General features: G+C 32.1%; 1 protein-coding gene across 1 annotated transcript in view; it reads right to left on the bottom strand.

Annotated features, from left to right (window-relative positions):
- The window catches only part of LOC110026631 (dolichyl-diphosphooligosaccharide--protein glycosyltransferase subunit 1B), a 30881-nt gene extending 13937 nt beyond the window's left edge, over window positions 1-16944 (bottom strand). The window contains exons 1-3 of the mRNA XM_020727641.1: window positions 16704-16944; window positions 3408-3452; window positions 2541-3172 (exon numbers count right to left, since the gene is read on the bottom strand). Of these exons, the coding sequence (XP_020583300.1) occupies window positions 2541-3172; window positions 3408-3452; window positions 16704-16835 (809 nt within the window). The 5' untranslated portion in view covers window positions 16836-16944. The remainder of the gene's footprint in view (window positions 1-2540; window positions 3173-3407; window positions 3453-16703) is intronic.
- Window positions 16945-19871: the final 2927 nt, after the last annotated feature.

Raw genomic sequence — 19871 nt, 5'->3', positions numbered from 1 at the left:
AAACACAACCCTAATTTGGTCGTCTTCTCAAAAAATTCATCCTAATTTGGTCGTTTTCTCCGAGGAGCCAAAGCAGCAAAAAGTGAAAAAAAAAAATTTAAGAACAGAAGCACAGCGAATCGTGTCACCCGCCTAATATCTCCGATATGAAACCCATTACACATGAGGTTTACGAAAGAGAGGAACGTACAGCAAGGACAACGTCGAAGACAGTGGCAAGCAGGAGCGGAGGAGGAAACCGCCAGCGAACGAGATGCAGAGTGTCGATGGCACTTTGGAGCGACCAGTGGAGTCGAAACACAAACCTCCTCCTTCCACCAATAATCATGATCTTGACACAGGTCTGTCTTAGATCCAATAAGCAACTGGAAAGAAATATTTTCTTAACATTAGGAATAATTATATCTTATCAGCTTTATCTTGAGATCTTTATTATATTTGCAGAATTTTTATTTATACAGATCTAAATGCAAATTTAATGGAATAGAAATATTTCACATGTAGTGGATTCTATGAGAATTTTTTTATGGAGTTTGGAGATTTCTATCGGTTCTTTTTTTCTTTTTTTTTCTTTTTTGTTATTTATTTTTTTAGGATGACTCATTATGTTTTTCATGTTGCTTCTTTTTAAAATTCATTGTGTCAAATTTTAAATTGAATCGAGATTAACATGAGCTCATAATACAGCTTATATATTCACACCCAAAGAACTTGATAGGTCAAATTAGATTGGCTGATTGGTGAGTATAATTTATGGGCTAGTTAGTGATATGTCTACTTAGACCCACCAACCCACGGAGGGAGTCAACAAGTAAATTCAGATCAAATCGACTCATAGGGTAGAAATCCTGCTTTTTTTTTTTTGGTAAGGAGAAAAAAGTTTATATAATCCCTTTTTTTTCTAGGAAGGGAAAAAAAAGGAAAAATCAATGTTGCTCGTGCGCAGAATCCCAACAATATAAGTGTTCTCTCTAGGCAAAATTGACGTTCTGAACGCGCTCGCGCAGTCCGTTTTGTCATCTAAGGTCGTCAGGACAAATTCGTCAATGATTAAGCCAACTTCAATCCAATTCGAGTGCAGTGTGGCAAATGAGATCTGTTTGTCCGATCAAAGCCGTCCGCCAAACAAAATGTCGACTAAACGTGTTTGATATAAACATCTAAATATTTTATTTTAATATTTGGATGTGTCGAGTTTGATATTATTATTGTAACATTATTACAATTTCTATATATATGAGTATGACATTTATATAGTTAGAATTGGTTTTTTTAAAGTTATAAGTTTTTCTTAAAAAAAATAGAAAATACTCAAATAGACATATTTTTATATTTTTTGTTTTTAAAAACAGATAGATCAAAACAATATCAAACGTGTTTTCTAAAAACATAAAACAGAAAACAAAATCAAAACAAAACAGACTCGGAAACAAAAAACAAAAACAAAAAAAAAATGTGATCTCAAACAAAGCCTAAAATTTTAAACTGCATTCCACTTTCATCAAACCAAACACATTTTGAAAATCCCTGCATTCCATTTACTTTACACTACAAACTCATTCAGCCAAACAACCTCTAAGATTATAAATGATGCCACCTTCAAAAAAATTCTAATGTTCCCACTATAACCTATGATGGTGCATTAACCTAAAAAATAATTAATACTAAACACACAAACATAAACCATTATTTTTCTTCTGTGTAAGATAAATTGCATCTAGACAAATGAGATTAACCACTCACAATATATTGGCCCGCCTTTTAAAATTCTTCTTTGAATTCTTCATTGTAGAGTTTTAATAAATCTCTCAATTAAGTTTAATGCATTCACCAAAATCCCTAACGGTTAAAATCACTAGATTTTCGTACAATGATGCCCCATATGGGTTCTGAAACTTTACTCATAAATTAGTTGACGATAAAGATCAAGGGTTGAGACAAGTAGAAGATGTACTCAACAGCTAGATCAACCTTAAAACTACGTTTTGTTATAGAAAAGAGAGAGAGAGAGAGAGAGAGAGGATGGGAAAGTGAAAACGAGACAGAAGGGATGAGCAAAAGAGAGTGGCCAGTGTGGCTTGCAACTCATATCATGTACCCCTATCCCATATGAATATGATACATTTCGTATGGGTCACTGAGAAAATGGAGATTATTTTATCATTTCATCAAAAGAAGATAAATGGCAGAAGATAATTTTACTAAATATTTAGATAAAGCCTGCATGCATTAACCTGCGTGAAATAGCCTGCCAACATAAAATTTACCCCATAAACAATTCACTTCAAAGTAAAAAACTTACTGGAAGCATAAGCATAAAAGTTGAAAACACAAGTAGAAATTATAATTACTTTGAAATATGTATAAACGAAAGAGAACACATTTCTTTAATTTCCAAGATAAATGAATAAAGCAAAATTGTGCAGTTTTAGGACTAACCTTGAGAATACTCCTTTGTGTATGTATAAACCAAGGAAAACACATTTCCTTAATTTTCAAGATAAATGAATAAAGTAAAATTGTGCAGTTTTAGGACTAACCTTGAGAATACTCCTTTGTGTCGCGCACCAGCATGTTTTAATTGATAGTGCTCCTTTACTTGTAGAGAACCCCAATGAGAAATCTCCACTTCCCGAACAAGCTCCTCAACCACCGGAAATGGATTATTATTTTCAAAATGTATAACTATAGGGGAAGAATAATATGGAGGATGGTTGCGAAAGGTCCCATATTTTATCTCTGTACCCAAATGGTTAGTCGGGTCTACTCTCGTAAAAGACTCGATCTTGTTAGTAGGTGTTTTGATATACATAATCTGTTCCACAACATGATAAGGGGACAGCAATACTGCACTGTCTCGGTAATAAACCAATTGTGACTCTGACTGACTGATCTCTGCTGGAAAAGGCTCTAATGAATGAGTCAGTATGTAAAGCACTTCTACAATTGCTGTTTCACCAGCCAGTAGGGGGTTAATCAGAGATACAGAAAAGAGTTTAGCACCGTTAGGTGCATCAGACAATTCAGTGAGATTTACATCAAGAGGAGTATATTTTTTCTTTTTTCGTTTGCCCTCAGGTAAAGATGCTTTTATTATTGCCAAGTGTTCAGCTTCTGTGGGTGAAAATGCAAGAAAAATATCTGATGCATGAGATGTCCCAGAATTTTCTACCTGAAAGTTATACATATCAAAATAACACAAAAAAATGTGTGCCAAAAAAAAGGTTAAAAATATTAAAAATGGTTTTATTGTGTCATCAGTGAGGAGCAAAACAGCAGAGTAACAAAGGAATAAACAACAGAATTTGATCCATGGCACCAACACCATAAAAGCCACCAATGACTGCCTCTAAAAGCCAACAATGGATATCACACTCTCCACCAACAGCATTTTTATGGTATATTACCTTCAGAGTTAAGTAAACCTTTACAATTGATGAGGTCAAATCAACCTGAAGAACACAGTTAAAAATTAGTTAGAGAAATCAAAAAATAATTCAGAAGAGCACGAGTAACCAAAAAAATAAAAAGAAAGAATTTGATCAAATATACATATCTTTGATATAGAAATGAATATTCAACCAATCAAACACATTCAGAGAGGGCACAACCAACCACATTTGGCCTATATAAATAAGGCTAAAAAAAGATACTTTAATAAACACAAAACCAAAGACCAAAAACAGAAGCATTAATTAAGAAGTTTATACACATACACACACATTACTAAACTATTTAATTGGTTTTCAGGGTAAAAAACATATAATTAATTGAGTGTGGACATCTATCTAAGGGGTATTTGGTAGCATATTATTAAAAGGATTTAGGCATGGATTTAACTTAAATCCAGCCAAACATCAGAAAAATCAAACTTAAATCCGAACCACCGTAAAATCTAGTTTTTTTGTGTTACGTTGCTTTCTACACGTGTTCTTCCTGTGTTCCATCTAATGGAGATGTAAATCCGGATTTGATAAATCCGAATAGGAGTTAAATTTAAAGGATTTGTTCCTTCGTCGATGACCTTCATCTCCGTGAAAGCTCCGTGGAAGAATTTGTCGGATTTGATAAATCCTATTTTACGCTAATCCCAGTTACAGCCAAACACCACGTAAAATCTCTAACAAAAAAAGTCACATACTTGTAATAATTAATAAAATCGACCACTTACAACACCCTAAGTTTGAAAAAACAACATAAAAATCCTGGCATGGCCAACTTGGTGCTGACGCTAGGCAAGTAGGCCTTGTTATTAGGCGAGTATGCTCTAGTAAGATATTAGGTGATTATAATGGACTTTATGAGTTTCTCGAGATCCTGACAAGTTCATTATCTTTGTCTCTCATATCTTGCAAACTTAGCTTGAGCTAAGCCTATGCCTAGCTGAGCAAGGCCCTTTTCGGATGTACAATAATAAAAATAGAAATATAGAAATAGAAGAATAATGGAATAAGAAAAGAAAATACTAAAAAGAATAACTACCAGTTCAGCAAGGCACTGCATCATAAAAAATTTTCAAGCATTACATTTTATTAAGAACTTTAAATTTAAAAGTAATCATCATTCATAAATCATAAAATAGCATCATCATTCATCTTAAGGATCCTCAGGAACCACAGTAACAAAATTAATAAAAAATTAGTAAAAAAGACGATAATAATAATAAGAATGGTCATGACATTTAGCACAAATAAAATAATAGAAAAAATGGCATAGACAATGCCCATACTGAAAATAAATACAAGTTTGGCCCTATAAGAAATGTTTTCATCGTTTCAGCTGCAAAATGTTAGAAGGATGGAATATCGGGAACCCATATTGAGCCCAATATGCAAAAAGATGGGCATCCATCAACACAAAAAAATAAGTTGATGGCAAGGGCCATTACTAGCATTAAAATCTTAGTTCTTATTTTCATTTAGATAGGTGCTATTGGCTCCACAAGTGCTCAATATTAAAAGTTACTTCCCACAAATGAAAGTTTTTTGCACTATCAAGTGCATGCACCAAGTCTTTACTCGATAATGTGAAGCCTACATAGACTACAAAAATGAAGTTAAACCTCACGCCACAAAACACTTATTCATTTAACCTCAAAACACAGAACACTTAAACCCTTATATGGTGAGAGCAAATGAAATGATTGTCAGGTAAATCGAGGAGGAAAACAAAGATAAAATTGTATTAAAAAAATTTCTATAAAGAATGCAAGAAATTGCGTGGTTCATCAAGCTTGTCTCACCTGCTCCATGGCCACATGAGAAATATCCCATTGAAGTTTAAAAGGAGCACATAATTTCCTCTTAAAACATGCCTCAACATTTCAAAAGAGTTATGAAAGAATCTACTTATAATTTTAAGAGACTTTGTCGAGTTCATATCAATCAAACCTTATTTTACATCAATATTTAAAATAGCCAAATATTTTACGGAATCTCTATGCTTGCTTCTCATGCCACTATTATTTTCAACACAATATGTTAACTTTGGGCACCACAATGCTTGCATCTGGCACCATCATGTTTGACATTTGGACTATGATGCTTGTCTTACCACCACCAAACTTTGACACATAATACTTGTTTTATACTATAACATACAAATACCATTTTGATATGTTTCCTTTTAGAGCTATATTCACTTAATATTATTTCTAGTTATCCATTTTCTCATAAATTTAGAGGATCATTACAAGAAAAAAAATTATGATATGCACCTTTTGACTCCCGTAAAAATAGCGTGTTCATAAATGTATGAGATAACTTTCACTGAACCACATTATTTCATGTGTTCTTGGTCTTAAGTTTTCTGTAGTACTTTTCTGTCGTCAATTTAACTTCCGATATTTTCCAACAACACGCTTCAAAACAAGTTATTAGGTTCCAAGAAAAAACTACAATGATGAAAAGTAAAGAACGAGAAGTTTAACTAAAATGATTTTAAATACCAAATACTAATTATTTAAACTGGAATAAGCTTTATACGCCTCTATAGAAAATAAAATTAGCATGCATGAGTTAACGAGAAAAAAATCTTCTTGATACATAGGCATGAGGCACTATGCTGCTATCACTTTCAAATAATATTGCTTTCTCTATACTGCATGAAAATCTTACAACTAAACTGAAAAAAGCTCTATCAAATACGTATGAAAAGCCATTTGCACAAATATAAACATAAATGATGAGAATAGCTTTTTAATCTCAGGATGACAAAGATGCCTTTACAATAGAAGCATATCAATAAGCTTAATCTGATCATAAGATAAGGGGCTGTTTGAGAAAACTTCCAAACTTTATTTTTTAAACTACAACCACACAAGCATTTGCTCAAATATTTTTTATTTCTTTTCAAAAAAAAAACTGACTGGAAGAATTTTCTATGATTGATCTCATTATTCTACGTCAAGCGATGCCCCTGTTTTACATAGCATATGTAATTTTATCATCCATCCATATTCTAAATAAATTATGTAATTATTTCAAACAAAGATTTATCTATAGCAGCACATTTGACTTTATAAATTGTTATTGCAACCCCAAAACAAGCTATAAGTTGAGTTCAGCTGATATCAATGTCAATGATGGCAGTAGCGCTTTAGACTCGTCAATGCGTGAAACTTGGAGCATAAATGGGATGGTGATTAGTTCTCATGGGTTGATGAAGCTAAAACTCAACAGTGCCTAAGGCTTAATCCTATCATAAGACTTCTAAAGGAGAGAATCAAGAGACAAATATTTTCTATTTTGAATATTGAAGGTACAGGAAGAGCAGCAAGATGAACAGCTATGAGAGATTCAAAGAATAATTAAAAGAGGTCACTCTTAAGATCGCATCATAGTATGTTTATAAGATGAAAAAGATGGCGCTTCAAAGCTATCTTAGACTGATTATTTTTAGAATGTGTAAACTAGATTTAAACTGCTAAAAGCAAAATCAAACTCTCAAATACAAAGTCACTTGAAACTAATGAAAAGATAGTGCATACGTCCAAAGTACTTCATGTTTCAGTGGCTCATTTACAATTGCAAGTTTTGGTGTGTATAATGGAAGCAATGGGAAGGCACCATAAAGACGCATGAGATGTTTGTGAAAAGAACTTTGTGCTACTCAGTTCCTGAAGTAATGTTATCAAAGCGAAAAGCCTAATGTGATGCGCGAGGATTTACATTTTGCTTCAAAACGCAAATCCCTGAAAAAAACATTGATTTTATTAACTAAAACACTAATATGTTAAATAAAACTACTAATATAAAAATATATTCTTAATAATAAGAAAAATAAAATGACTTAAAAGTTGATATGAAATAGAAAAGAATATCATGTAATCCTAAATTGAAGGCAAACATTCATGGCAAACTTACGACTTAAAATTTTGAATAATTTCTAATAGTTTATTGCAATAATTAAAAATTGCAAATTAACTAGAACTTCGAAGCATGTTTCAGCGAAGCGAAGCAAACATCACGCATTTTGAAAAACATTGACCTGAGGAGATACAAAATGTGATATTTTTAGCTTGAGTGGCGGTACTATACTTGGGTATCATAGTTATAAAAGACAATATTTTTGCAACGAAACCCGAATATATAACAATTATTGAGCACGCTAGAAAATGGTTCAATTCAAGAATTTCTCTCAAAGTTTAGTAAATAATTGGATGATAACTTATTTTTTTGTGAAAATCAGACATATACGTCCGGAAAAGGGTAAAACACGATTCCAAAATAAAATTTATTTATCTTATATATAGTTTTACCCAATCTTTATCAAAATAAAGTACAAAAAGACAAAATTAAATGATATGAGTATCCAAACACATACTAACAAATATCTCACTGTGATAAAATTATGGTTTTAAAAGCTCCATAAAGCCTAAATCAACTTTCATCATTACTAAGGTCAACAGGTGCCACACAATTTCTTACAACAACTCGGTGCATCAAAAATTCAATCTATAGATTAGAGATTGTCAGTGGGGACCACATTTGTTATTGACATTAAAACTTATTTTTTCTTGAGTTCATTTGAATGAAGCAACTATTGTGTTGGCTATTACTCATTCATCATCATCCTTAATTATTTTAATAGCACTATGTAATGTGGAAGCTAATAAATAAGAAAGAAATAGAAGAAATGATCGTGAGTAGAGGGAAAAAAAGAATATGATGGCTAGGGGAAAAAATAGGGTGAAGTGCAGATGATGAAAAAAATGACAAAAGGTGGTAAATACTACAGTTCTCATGGAATAAAGATGGTGCTTTAAGCAAAAACATCACATTGAATGCCGGCATGGAGGTGTTAGAAGCTGGTATGGGCGGATTTGGGCATAAGAATGATGGTGCGAGAGAAAAGTGGAATACGGTGACAAGTGTGTTGGAGACAGCCATAATGGTGCTAAAAATACTTTGTTATTATGAAGAAGGATACGAGTAAAGAGCTCTTACATAAGGAACAATTTAATAATGCATGCAAGAATAAGTAATCATGCAGATCCAATAAACTGTATTCATCGAATATGCAAGTCATGTGGATTAATGTTACTTTATTTTTAATTTTCTAGTTTAGTTTGATGTAAAATGTTTCAAGTAATAGTGCATATAAGAATGAAATTTGTTCTCTAATGTTTTGCTTACTGCATCAAGTTTGCTTTACCATAGCAAGCATTTCAATTAGTTCTTGTATTCCATCAATTAGTTGTTTTTGGTTCCCTATTCTATCCAACCAATTGAGAATGCCTTGCTTCGGGTAGACTTATGTCTAGTGATATTGCAGTTGGGAGGTCCTATGTGTAGTTTTTATGCTTCACCACAAACAAGCTTCAATTTTATGTAAATTGATTCTTATTCTTTTATTCTATAATGTGTTGCTTATGAATTTCTAGACTATGGCTTGAGGGTTTCCTATTGTGATATCTTTTACGAAAGTTTCCCCATTGACTCAATAAATGAGGCTTTGCCTATTGACAATTTTACAACTTCAGCATTTAGTCAATATAGTTATCAAAATTAAACTTTTAGGAGATTAATAAGAAAGTTACAGTTCCATTATTTCTAACAGGCCATTACCAGCATTGGCATTACGTCGCCCCTGCAACCTAATAAATTACACCTTCTGTGTTCATAAATGCTTGAAATTTGTTGTTCTATTAACGTAAGTATATATAATTAGAAACGATGTTGTGCTCCTTACAGGCCCGTAACTGCTTATTTACAAGATCAAGCAAAATTAACTATGAAAGGCAATAAAGTTACACTAACTCAATGTTGGTTCAAGCTTTATTATTAAAAAAAATATGTGAAAGAACAATTCCAAGTTTAAATTAAGCCCACTTATTTCCCATAAAGATTAGCTTCTTTGGATCACTAATTTATCATAACCCTCAAAAACCTTTACGTTCATTGATGTTTAACAAACTATAATTATTCTATGGACAATAAATTAGCTTGACATTCTTCTTAGTTCTTACCAAAGATCTTAAATATGCCGTACCTTTTCAGGATCAAACTTAGTTGAGAAAGAACAGTTTTGATCAAATATATATATATATATATATATATATATATATATATATTTGTTTTAACTTAATTTAATTTAATTTAATTTAATAATAAAGATTTTAATTTTGATTCATATGTACATATAACTATATTAAATCTATTTTAAGTTTTTATTTAATTTAATTTTTATTTTTATTTTTATGATGTGTAAATCACTTTCCACAAAATTAATAACTTGCACATCTCAAAATACATGTCGTCACCTCATTTGCAAGCAATTTTCGCATTACGCATTCATGTGAGCACTCGAACATCATGGTTGCTCTCCGAATTTCAACATTAGGAGCACATTGACGTAGTTCATTCTGCAAAAAGACAACATTTGAGTAGATTTGATGGTGAGCAATACATTTCAGCTCTAATTTGTACGATGACGCATCTGTAGTGGTTGTCTTTGATCAAGTTGGTTGTAGGGGCTTCGTCTTGGTAAAATCTAAACTTCAAATGCATCAGCATAATCCCATTTTTTTTAACGCACAATGTTTGAACGATTAAGATTGTTGACTATGCAATTCAAACACATTTTGTATATCGTCGTGTTTGTCATCTGTCATCATCATCTTTTCATACAATCCAACGAACCGACTAAGAGAGTCCAATAATTTTGATCCACCGAATGCATCAACTCAATCCGATCTACAAACATACATTTTCTGAGTGGTTTCAGCTGCAATTGAGGCATCTTGAGTTTGATCTATGTGGTGTGGGTCCATTGCCCATCATTATCATCATGATCTATCAAGTTGCATTATGGAAGTGATATGAAATTCTACATGTAATTTCACAGATTAGAAGTTAAAAAATGTTTCTTTCAATTTTTTATGGTATTAGCAATCTCAAGAAACAAAGTGGGTTGAAGAAAAGGCTAAGGAGATTGATAATTTAGGTTTTAAACTTTAGTATTTTGTAAGAGTCGCACTAGAAATGGTGTAGATGTAATTATAGATAAGAGTTTGAAAGATAATGTTATAAAAATTAATAGAGTTGGAGATAGAATTATGGCCCTGAAGATTGTCATTGAAATTAAGATTTTTAATATTATAAGTGTTTATGCTCCTCAAGCAGGTTTTGATACAGTGTCTAATGATAAATTTTGGAATGACTTAGAAGACTTAATACAAATGATACCTTTTAAAGAAAAAAATTTTATTGAAGGAGATTTAAATGGACATGTTGATAGAGTGGTAGAAAACTTCAGAAATACTCAAGGTGGCTACGATTTTAGAGTAACTAATAAAGAAGGTAGAACTATTTTAGATTTTGTTCTTTAGCATATGATTTTATCATTACTAATATTTTATTCAAGAAAAGAGATGAGCATCTTATTACTTACAAGAGTAGATCTAATAAAACACAAATTGATTATTTTCTTATGAGAATAAGAGATCGTGGAGATTGTAAAAATTGTAAGGTCATTCCAAGTGAAAATTTAAGTACCCAGCATCGTTTATTAGTTCTTGATTTTAAGATTAAGTGTCGTAAAATAAAGAATACTGGGACTCGGCATCGTAAAATTAGTTAGAGAAACTTAAAAGACACAAATAAAATTATTTTTATGAGTGAAATTCAATATTTTAAAATTTGGGATATTCATGAAGAAGCAAATGTTATGTGCGATAAAGTAACAAACACTATTAAACAAATAGCAAAAATGTGCTTGGAGAATCAAAAGAAAAAATTTTTATAAATAAAAATAGTTGGTGGTATAATGTGCAAGAAAAGTAGTAATGTGCAAGAAAAGATAAAATATAAGAAGTCATGTTATAAAAATTGGTTTAAATGTAAAAGCTTAGAGATCTAGGAAAAATATCAAACGGCCCACAGAAAGTCTAAAACAACAATCTCTGACGCTAAAAATTCTGCTTTTAATGATCTTTATAATAGATTATATACTAAGAAGAATGAAAAATATATGTATAAACTAGCCAAACAAAAAGAAAAGAAAAGGAAAGATTCAACTCAACTAAATTGTATTAAAGATGAAAATCAAAAAGTACTTTTCTTTGAAAAAGATATTCAACATAGGTGGGTGAGTTACTTTAATAAACTTTTTAATGAAGTTTTTGAAAATATGATCGACCTTAGTGATCTTAATATCGTGAATAATAATAAAATGTTTCATTTTTACCGTCGCATTAATAAAAAAAGAAGTTGAGGAGGTTTTAAAGAAAACCAAGGGTAGAAAGTCTGTAGGACCTGATGATCCCAATTGAAATGTGAATAAATATTTAAGAGATTTGGGAGTTTCTTGGCTTACTAAACTTTTTAATATTATTTTAAAAACTAAAAAGATGCCTGAGGAGTAGAGGAAGAGTATTTTAGTCCCTATTTTTAAGAATAAAGGTGATGCACAAGAGTGTGCAAAGTATAGAGGGATTAAGTTGATGTGTCATACTTTCAAATTATGGGAGAGGCTAATTGAACATAGGTTAAAACGTATTACGAGAATCTACATTTGATTTTTATTGATTTAGAGAAAGTTTACGATAAGGTTTTAAGAGATATCCTTTGGAGAGTCCTCGAGAAGAAAGGTGTTGATATGACTTATATTCAAGTCATTCAAACTGAAGGAGGATTGACCAAATATTTTCCTATTTCTGTTGGATTACATCAGGGATCGGCTTTAAGCCCTTATCTTTTTTGCTTTAGTTATGGATGGTCTTACTAAACATCTATAAGAGGATGTACCTTGGTGTATGCTTTTTGCTGATGATATCCTTCTCGTGGATAAAACGAGAGAAAAAACCCAGGAAAAACTTGAATTATGAAAGTTAGAACTAAAACTGAATACATGGAATGTAATTTTAGTATTAATAGCTCTAGAGACAGAAGTGTGACTTTGGGTGATCAAATTATTAAAAAGTGTGAACGATTTAGATATATAGGGTCCGTTGTTCAAAGCGATGGTGATATAGATGAGGATGTTAATAGGAGAATTCAAGTTGGTTGGTTGAAGTGGAGGAATGCTTCGGGTCTTTTGTGTGATAGAAAAGTACCGCTTAGACTGAAAGGAAAATTTTATAAGACGGTGGTGAGACCTGCAATGCTCTATGGCGTTGAATGTTGGCCTTTAAAAGAGAAGCATAATAATAAGTTAAGTGTTGCCGAGATGAGAATGATTAGGTGGATGAGTAGCTTTACACTTAGAGAAAATGCGAAATGAATATATTCGTGATAGGGGTGGTGTAGCTCCTGTGACGGACAAAATTAGAGAAAGTCGTCTTAGATGGTTTGGTCACACTAAACGTCGACCATCTGATGATTCGATTAGGAGAGTAGATGTTTTAGATTCGACTTGTGTTAAGGAAGGCAGAGGTAGACCTAGGAAGAATTGGACTTATTATATTAAAAAAGATCTTAATTTACTAGAACTAAATGAAAATATGACACTAAATAGGACGCAGTGGAGAAATAGGATTCATGTAGCCGACCCCACGTAGTGGGATTAAGGCTTTGTTGTTGTTGTTGTAGCAATCTCACCAACAAACACTTGTGAGGAGATGTTTTTACAATAGCAAGAAAAAGTAGCACTCCAACAAATAGTAGCTAGTGTCTAATGGAACACTTGGATCAAAGGCTAACAGAATGTTTCCATCATGAATGGAGTAGGACTTTCAGTTACCAATAAATTATTAATTTAAGTCTCATTGATTAGAGGAAATTCTACAATTCCCAACATGTAGTATACCAAAATACATTTTAAAATATTCAATAGATAAATTAATTCTATTATTCCCATCATGTATATTGTCAAAGCATGCATATAATTTTTAAATAGTTACTCCTCTCGATTCAAATTTTAATCATGTTTTTTCTTCAATTCACCCACAAATGTCAATTCATTCGCTCAATTTGGTGTTCATGCAAGAGTTGTTATTTAGGTAAAAAAATCTCATGGCGATAAATTTCTTTTCAAACATTTAAAAAAATCTTAGGAATAGAGTTGCACAACGACAAGATTGTTCCATTGTCTTATGCTATGCTTGAAAAGAGTGGTTGCTTTGCTATTTTACAATGAAAATTTTATGTTATTACAAGTTAGAGCAAGACCTGTAAGCATCCTTTCCTAGGGTTATATAATCATACTATTATTTGATATGGGCCGAGGACAACATTTCTACAAAAAAATTGAAGAACTTCTTTGCACTACTAGCATTGATTGTATTGTTCTCCCTTTGTTATCACATTCAAAAAAAAAAAAAATCTTTCAGATTTTTTTCTTATTATTGAATTTTTTATATTTTGTTTGAATTCAATTCAGTCATTTTCTTAATCTTTCTTATTCTTTTCTTTCTGATTAATATTTGAATTGAAATTTGAGATTTGAATTGAATTAAGCTTTTTTTTTCAATTGATTCAAAAAATTTGTTGAAGCTTTAAATAAGGATTTGTTTAGGCCTTTTAAAAATTTCATTTTATTTGCATCTAATTCTAAATTCGTTACAGATTTGGTTTTCTAATCCCCTTAACTCATATTCATTAGAATTTTATCCATAAGTGGTTATTGAATTGAAGCTGCTACATAATGACTTTGACTTGGACAAAATGGATTACAATAATTTCCTCCAATTTGTAGGTCAAATCTCACACCTCTCTACACTTAATCCCTATTTTCTCTTCAAATTGCTCATTGATGGTCGAAGAAACAAAATTGCAGTGAATTTTAGCCAAAAAATCATAGAAAAGTGATGTGTTTGGAGAAGCACAATGAAGAGAGAAAAAGAGTGTATCAAAAGTCTATTACAATTTGAAGAAAAATAGAAATCCTATCTCTAAATCTTTGTATGGCAGCTACAGCCTTTGAGCTGTGCATATCCATAGATATATGAAAAGGATTGGCATGGAAATTGTAGCAAATGAGCAGACATTTCATGTGATCAATACACCACTTGAAAGAGCACATTTTGTATGGGGTGATTATATACAGACCACTCAATTCCTATGTTGTCACATATATAAGACCAAAATTTTACTTCTTTACATTTATAACACCCAAATCTTTCATATCACGTCAAAAGTACTACCATTTTAACTTTTAGAAAGTGAAAGACACCTTTTCATGCATAGGTAAGGTGGCATGTATGTAAAAATTTAAGTTTAGGTGTTAGATATGTAAGTACATATGAATTGAGTGGTAGGTATATAAATATTTGATTTTAAAAATATTCCCGACAAGCATGACATAAATAGATGCCTTCTTTAAAATTGCGCAATAATAGGCCCATCTTGTGGCTCATCTCAGCGCTTTTTTCAGAAAAATCGTACTAAGGCCTATTTCTCGTTGCCTCAAGGTAAGGTGTTCGCTCACCCAAGCTAAGGCGGGCCTTAGGGCACGCCTTGCCTCAAAAAGACACCTCAAATTTTGAGGCTATCCATAATTTTTAAACAAAATTAAAAGCAAATTTAATATATTTCAACAATTAACATTTGCACCTTACACACTAAATAACAAGAAAAAAAATGTATTCATAAAAATTTATGAAGTTGAAGTTTTAATTATCAACAAATTTACTATTTTAATTAATATTTTTATTAATGATTATTCATTAAAAAATAGAAAAAAAAAAATGGGATTAAAAATAATAAGGAATGAGATAATAGATACGACAAAAGGTAAGGCACAAAATAAATAATTTATCATGCGATGATCCTCATAAAATCTAATTGGATAATGAGAGTAATAGGGACTTTAAAATTAAAAATTCAAATGTTGATGACTTGTTATAATCTTATTTAAGTGGGGGATGGTATAAGTGAGAGTGAAAGTTTAATGTCGAACTTATTTTGATTGTTATGTTTTGATGTTTTAGTATTTTATTTTATATCTTATCTTACTTTAATAGCTTAATGTTTGTATAATCCATCTTATTTCATAATTTGATTTTAGGATATTAACATGTTTCTTCTAATTTTATGCAATTAATTACTTCTTATTTAGTTAGAATGTTGTTATATTCCTTTTTAACGTGTTAGTAAATTAGAATATTAATGTTCGCATCCACTTTGATTGAATTTCAAAAGGTTGTTAAAACCGTGACCATACCTTACACATCTACTCATATTATAATATACACTTTATTTGTTTATATTTACATCACTTGGGCTCTAATTCCACAGCTTAATTTTTCGCGCTTGGTTTTAAGCTTGAGGAACTATGGAGAAGAAGAATTCATATTGCCGACCCTACTTAGTGGGATAAAGGCTTGTTGTTGTTCATGTGGTTTTAAGCTCGAGGAACTATCCTAAGAGCATGGTAAGTGACAATATCAGGCTACCAAGGCACTATTGAGCACAATTCTCTCCCATCCAAGGGATGCTTTTGCAAAGATAACGTCAACTATAAATCATACAAGACACTGCATAAGCAGATTTGTCTTCCAAACATTGGTTGCTCTGACAAATGGAAGCTACAATGAACTGTTAGAATTTATGAAGCATTAGTAGACTAATTCTTAACACAGAAAATTTGAATAGTATCTGTAACAATCCTTTGCAATGATTATAAGCTCAACTATCCTGTAAAACTTTCAGATTTTGTTTCAGGTAGCTTTTCATTCCGGAATGTCTACAAATCCAACAATGAAACCATCTTTCATTTTTCTTTTCAAGCAAGAAAAAGAGAACCCTTCAGCTTCTCATAAGAAAGATGATTCATCCAATTCAAGACCTTGTAGTTGATCCTCGAGCTGATGAGTCAAAAAGCCATAAACTTAAGAGGATTAAAAAATCACAATGCCATGATCGCAAATTAATATTGTTCTACCATCAAATTCAGTTTAGCATTAAGAAAAAAAATAACCAACAAAGAAGAAGATAACACAAGGCGAACACTGCCAGAATGACAATCTGCATTCGTTCTAGGAAATCCCTCTACGAATAAAGTTTTAAGACATGCGACTAAAACCAGAAAGCAAAATTCAATAGCAAAGTTAATTTAACGAAAACCAAAAACCAAGCACAAAATTCATAAAAAGAAACAGAAAAACAGATAGATGGGATTCCCGAGATTTGATTTTTTTTTTTCCTTAAAAACAGATACAACACGCAACTCCGGGGGGTTTCGAAGTTTTGTATGAATATCAAATTTTGATACTATGAATCGACAGCAGAACTAGGGAAGATTGGATCGATCGTAACACTTACCCTTTTCTCGGCGCTAAGAATCCGCACATCCGACGAAGGAGAGGAGAATCCGAGAGGGTATTGAGAGGAGACAAAGATAAGCAGGATGAACTGAATTCGTCGCAGCATGGAGACCGTCAGTTTTTCCGCCATTGTCTCTGCTCGCGAAAGACCTGCGAGACCTCGCAAAACCTCCTTCTTAAGTTATAAGAACTGCGGCCTTCGCGGCACATCAAGGGTTACAAAACGCGAGCAGAGGAGCGAGCCTTAGCTCAGTGTCACCGATAAATAGTCCACATCGATTCGATTTCGGTGATTAGGTGTATAAGATTTGGGCTGCTCGATGCCACTAAGAGCTTTTAAGAGATGATAAATGATATTAGAACACGTTATTATCTGTCAGATGTGTGAATTCTCTATGATCAAATGGGAAATGGGACAATCGGTGGAGCCGATCCGTGAGGGGGGGGATCCGTGACGAGGGCGTCACGTGATTGGGTGGAGGAGAATGTCACGGACATCGGCTAGGTGTAGGGCTAGGTGTAGGACCGAAAAATAGTATTTAAGTCTTGGGCTGCCCACCATCTTTAAAAGTTATTTTGAGAGGTGATATTAGGCTACAAATTTAACATTTTTTTTCAATGTTTTTTCAAGTTCTCTCAAAATAAAAACCAACTAATATTTTTGTTTTCTTATCAAATTCTCACTGCTTTGATTTAAAAATAAAGTTTATTGTTCAAAAAAATCAATTTGAGAATTTATTTGTAGACATAAAAATTTTGAATGCTCTGTATTTAATTATTTTTTTTAATTGACCTCTTATATTTATTTCATTATCAAAATATTTATGAATGAAAAATTTATTTCTACAATTAATAAATATTAGAGTATTTACATTCAAATACACAATACTCAAAATTTATTAAAACTTTAAATAGGATACATGTTATTGAAAATATATAAGATGGTCATAAAATTTAGGAAAATTTATATACATATTAGACAATTCTTACTTATTTATATAGTTAATATTTAAAGTTCTAGATTTGCAATTGTAATATATTAGTATAAAAAAATTATGCATGAAAATATACATTTCATATTTTAGAAGTGAATAACAATGGAATTTTTTTATGTGATTTCAAAAATTTAAGTGTCATGTATGTAAATAAGTTAGATATATGTTAAATTCAGACATGTTCTGTGAATCATACCCAAAATATAGATCATGGGACAGACTAGAGAAATAAAAAGAGAGAGAGAGAGCACATTAACACTAGTTTTGATACAGTAAATTAGTCTCCTTTTCTTACAGAAAGGACCCCCTAATTTATAGGTTTTGGAGTTAACTATTATATAATTAAATATTTATCCCTATTTTAATATGGATGTTACAAGATATTATGATGCATTTTTATTTTCATAATTTACTCGGACACCCTTTGTAGCCAATCTTAGTAGTGTTTCGTATTCATAACCAATATTAATATCGTTTTGTATTCATAGCAATTTGACTAGAGGAATCTGGTGTGTTGTCAACCAGTTTTTATTGAGCATTTGATGTGTTATCAACTAGTTTTTAACAAGCATGAGTCTCGATGCATTTTTATAAGGAATATTCTAAACGCAAATTCAAGGTCATCCACGACCCGATTTCAAAGTTTATAATCAAACTGACTGTCTCAACAAGACAAGCTCAATGAAGCCAAAATTGGTTCAATATGGGTCTAATCAAGCCTAAATTAAGTCATCACAGCAATTTGGAGGCTTTCGATCATCAATTTAATATTCAAATGAATTTCAAATTTGATATATTCATAGTTGAATTAATGTGGGAAATCCAACGGGCCTGAGATCACTAAATTATGAACTCATTAAGCTATTTACGATCTAGAAGTTGGGGGGTGTCAACAAAGCTTGTTCGATTTAATGGTTATCAAAGTCATGCATTAAAAGACTAAAATACCCCCTTCAAAAGACTATAAATAGACCCACCTCACTTTATCTGGGAGAGGGAGGAGGAGAAGAAAGAGAAGTGCAATTCCAAAGTTTATTATGAAGAGAAGACCTAACAATAATCATCAGCTTCCGTAGTTGTCGGCCCAGTTCGACCACTGTTAGTGGTCATGCCCGTCGACACTGACCATCGACCCCCTATGGTCTCTACTTGCAAGTATTGTAATGCAAATATAGTTGTTTAAAACGATTCTCTCTAATCTTGTATGCCACTGACAGTGGTCATTGCCCGTCGACAGACCATCGACCCCCTATGGTCTCTACTTGCAACTATTGTAATGCAAATATAGTTGTTGTGTCAAACACCTATATATATATATTTGCACTGCATCAAGCAAAGTGTAATTATTTTATGTAAAATTGTAAAAAACCAGCTTATTGTATCTAACACCTATATTGAATAATTGACCATAACCACCACCCTCCATGACAGGTGAGCAACGCCGACCACCGCCCACAACTAACATCAACCACTGTCGACCACCAGGCTTCTCCGACCCCTACTTGCAATCATTGTAGCCAAACTACGACCTTTGTAGTTAATTGTCGTTATTGCATCAACCAACTACGACCTTTATCGACAACTATTGTTGTTATTGAAACAACCAACTATGACATTTTCTTACTATTATTATTATAGCTTACAACTACAATCTTTATAAACAACTATCACTGTTGCAACTACCAACTCCAATATTTATAATCACTTATCACTACTATTGCAATAATCAACTACGACATTTGTGGCAAACTACTACGGCAACAATAGCAAACCTTTAGCCCACTAAGGGGGGCTGGCCACATAAATTCTTTTTCTCCATTGTCTTATTGATTGTCTTATTGATTGTCATATTTTCATTTAATTCTAATAGATTAAGATAATTTTTTATATAATATGTCAAATTCTTTTTAGGTCTATCTCCGTCTTTATTAACATATGTCGAATCTAAAATATCTACTCTCCTAATTGGATTATCAAATGATCGACGCTTAATGTGACCAAACCATCTAAGACAACTCTCTCTAATCTTGTATGCCACTGTCAGTGGTCATTGCCCGTCGACATTGACCATCGACCCGCTATGGTCTCTACTTGTAACTATTGTAATGCAAATATAGTTGTTGTGTCAAACACCTCTCTCTCTCTCTCTCTCTCTCTCTCTCTCTCTCGAG

The sequence above is a fragment of the Phalaenopsis equestris genome, unplaced genomic scaffold (genome assembly GCF_001263595.1).
Source record: "Phalaenopsis equestris unplaced genomic scaffold, ASM126359v1 Scaffold000002, whole genome shotgun sequence".
NCBI lineage: Eukaryota > Viridiplantae > Streptophyta > Magnoliopsida > Asparagales > Orchidaceae > Phalaenopsis > Phalaenopsis equestris.
This window is presented reverse-complemented; position numbering and strand designations above follow the sequence as displayed.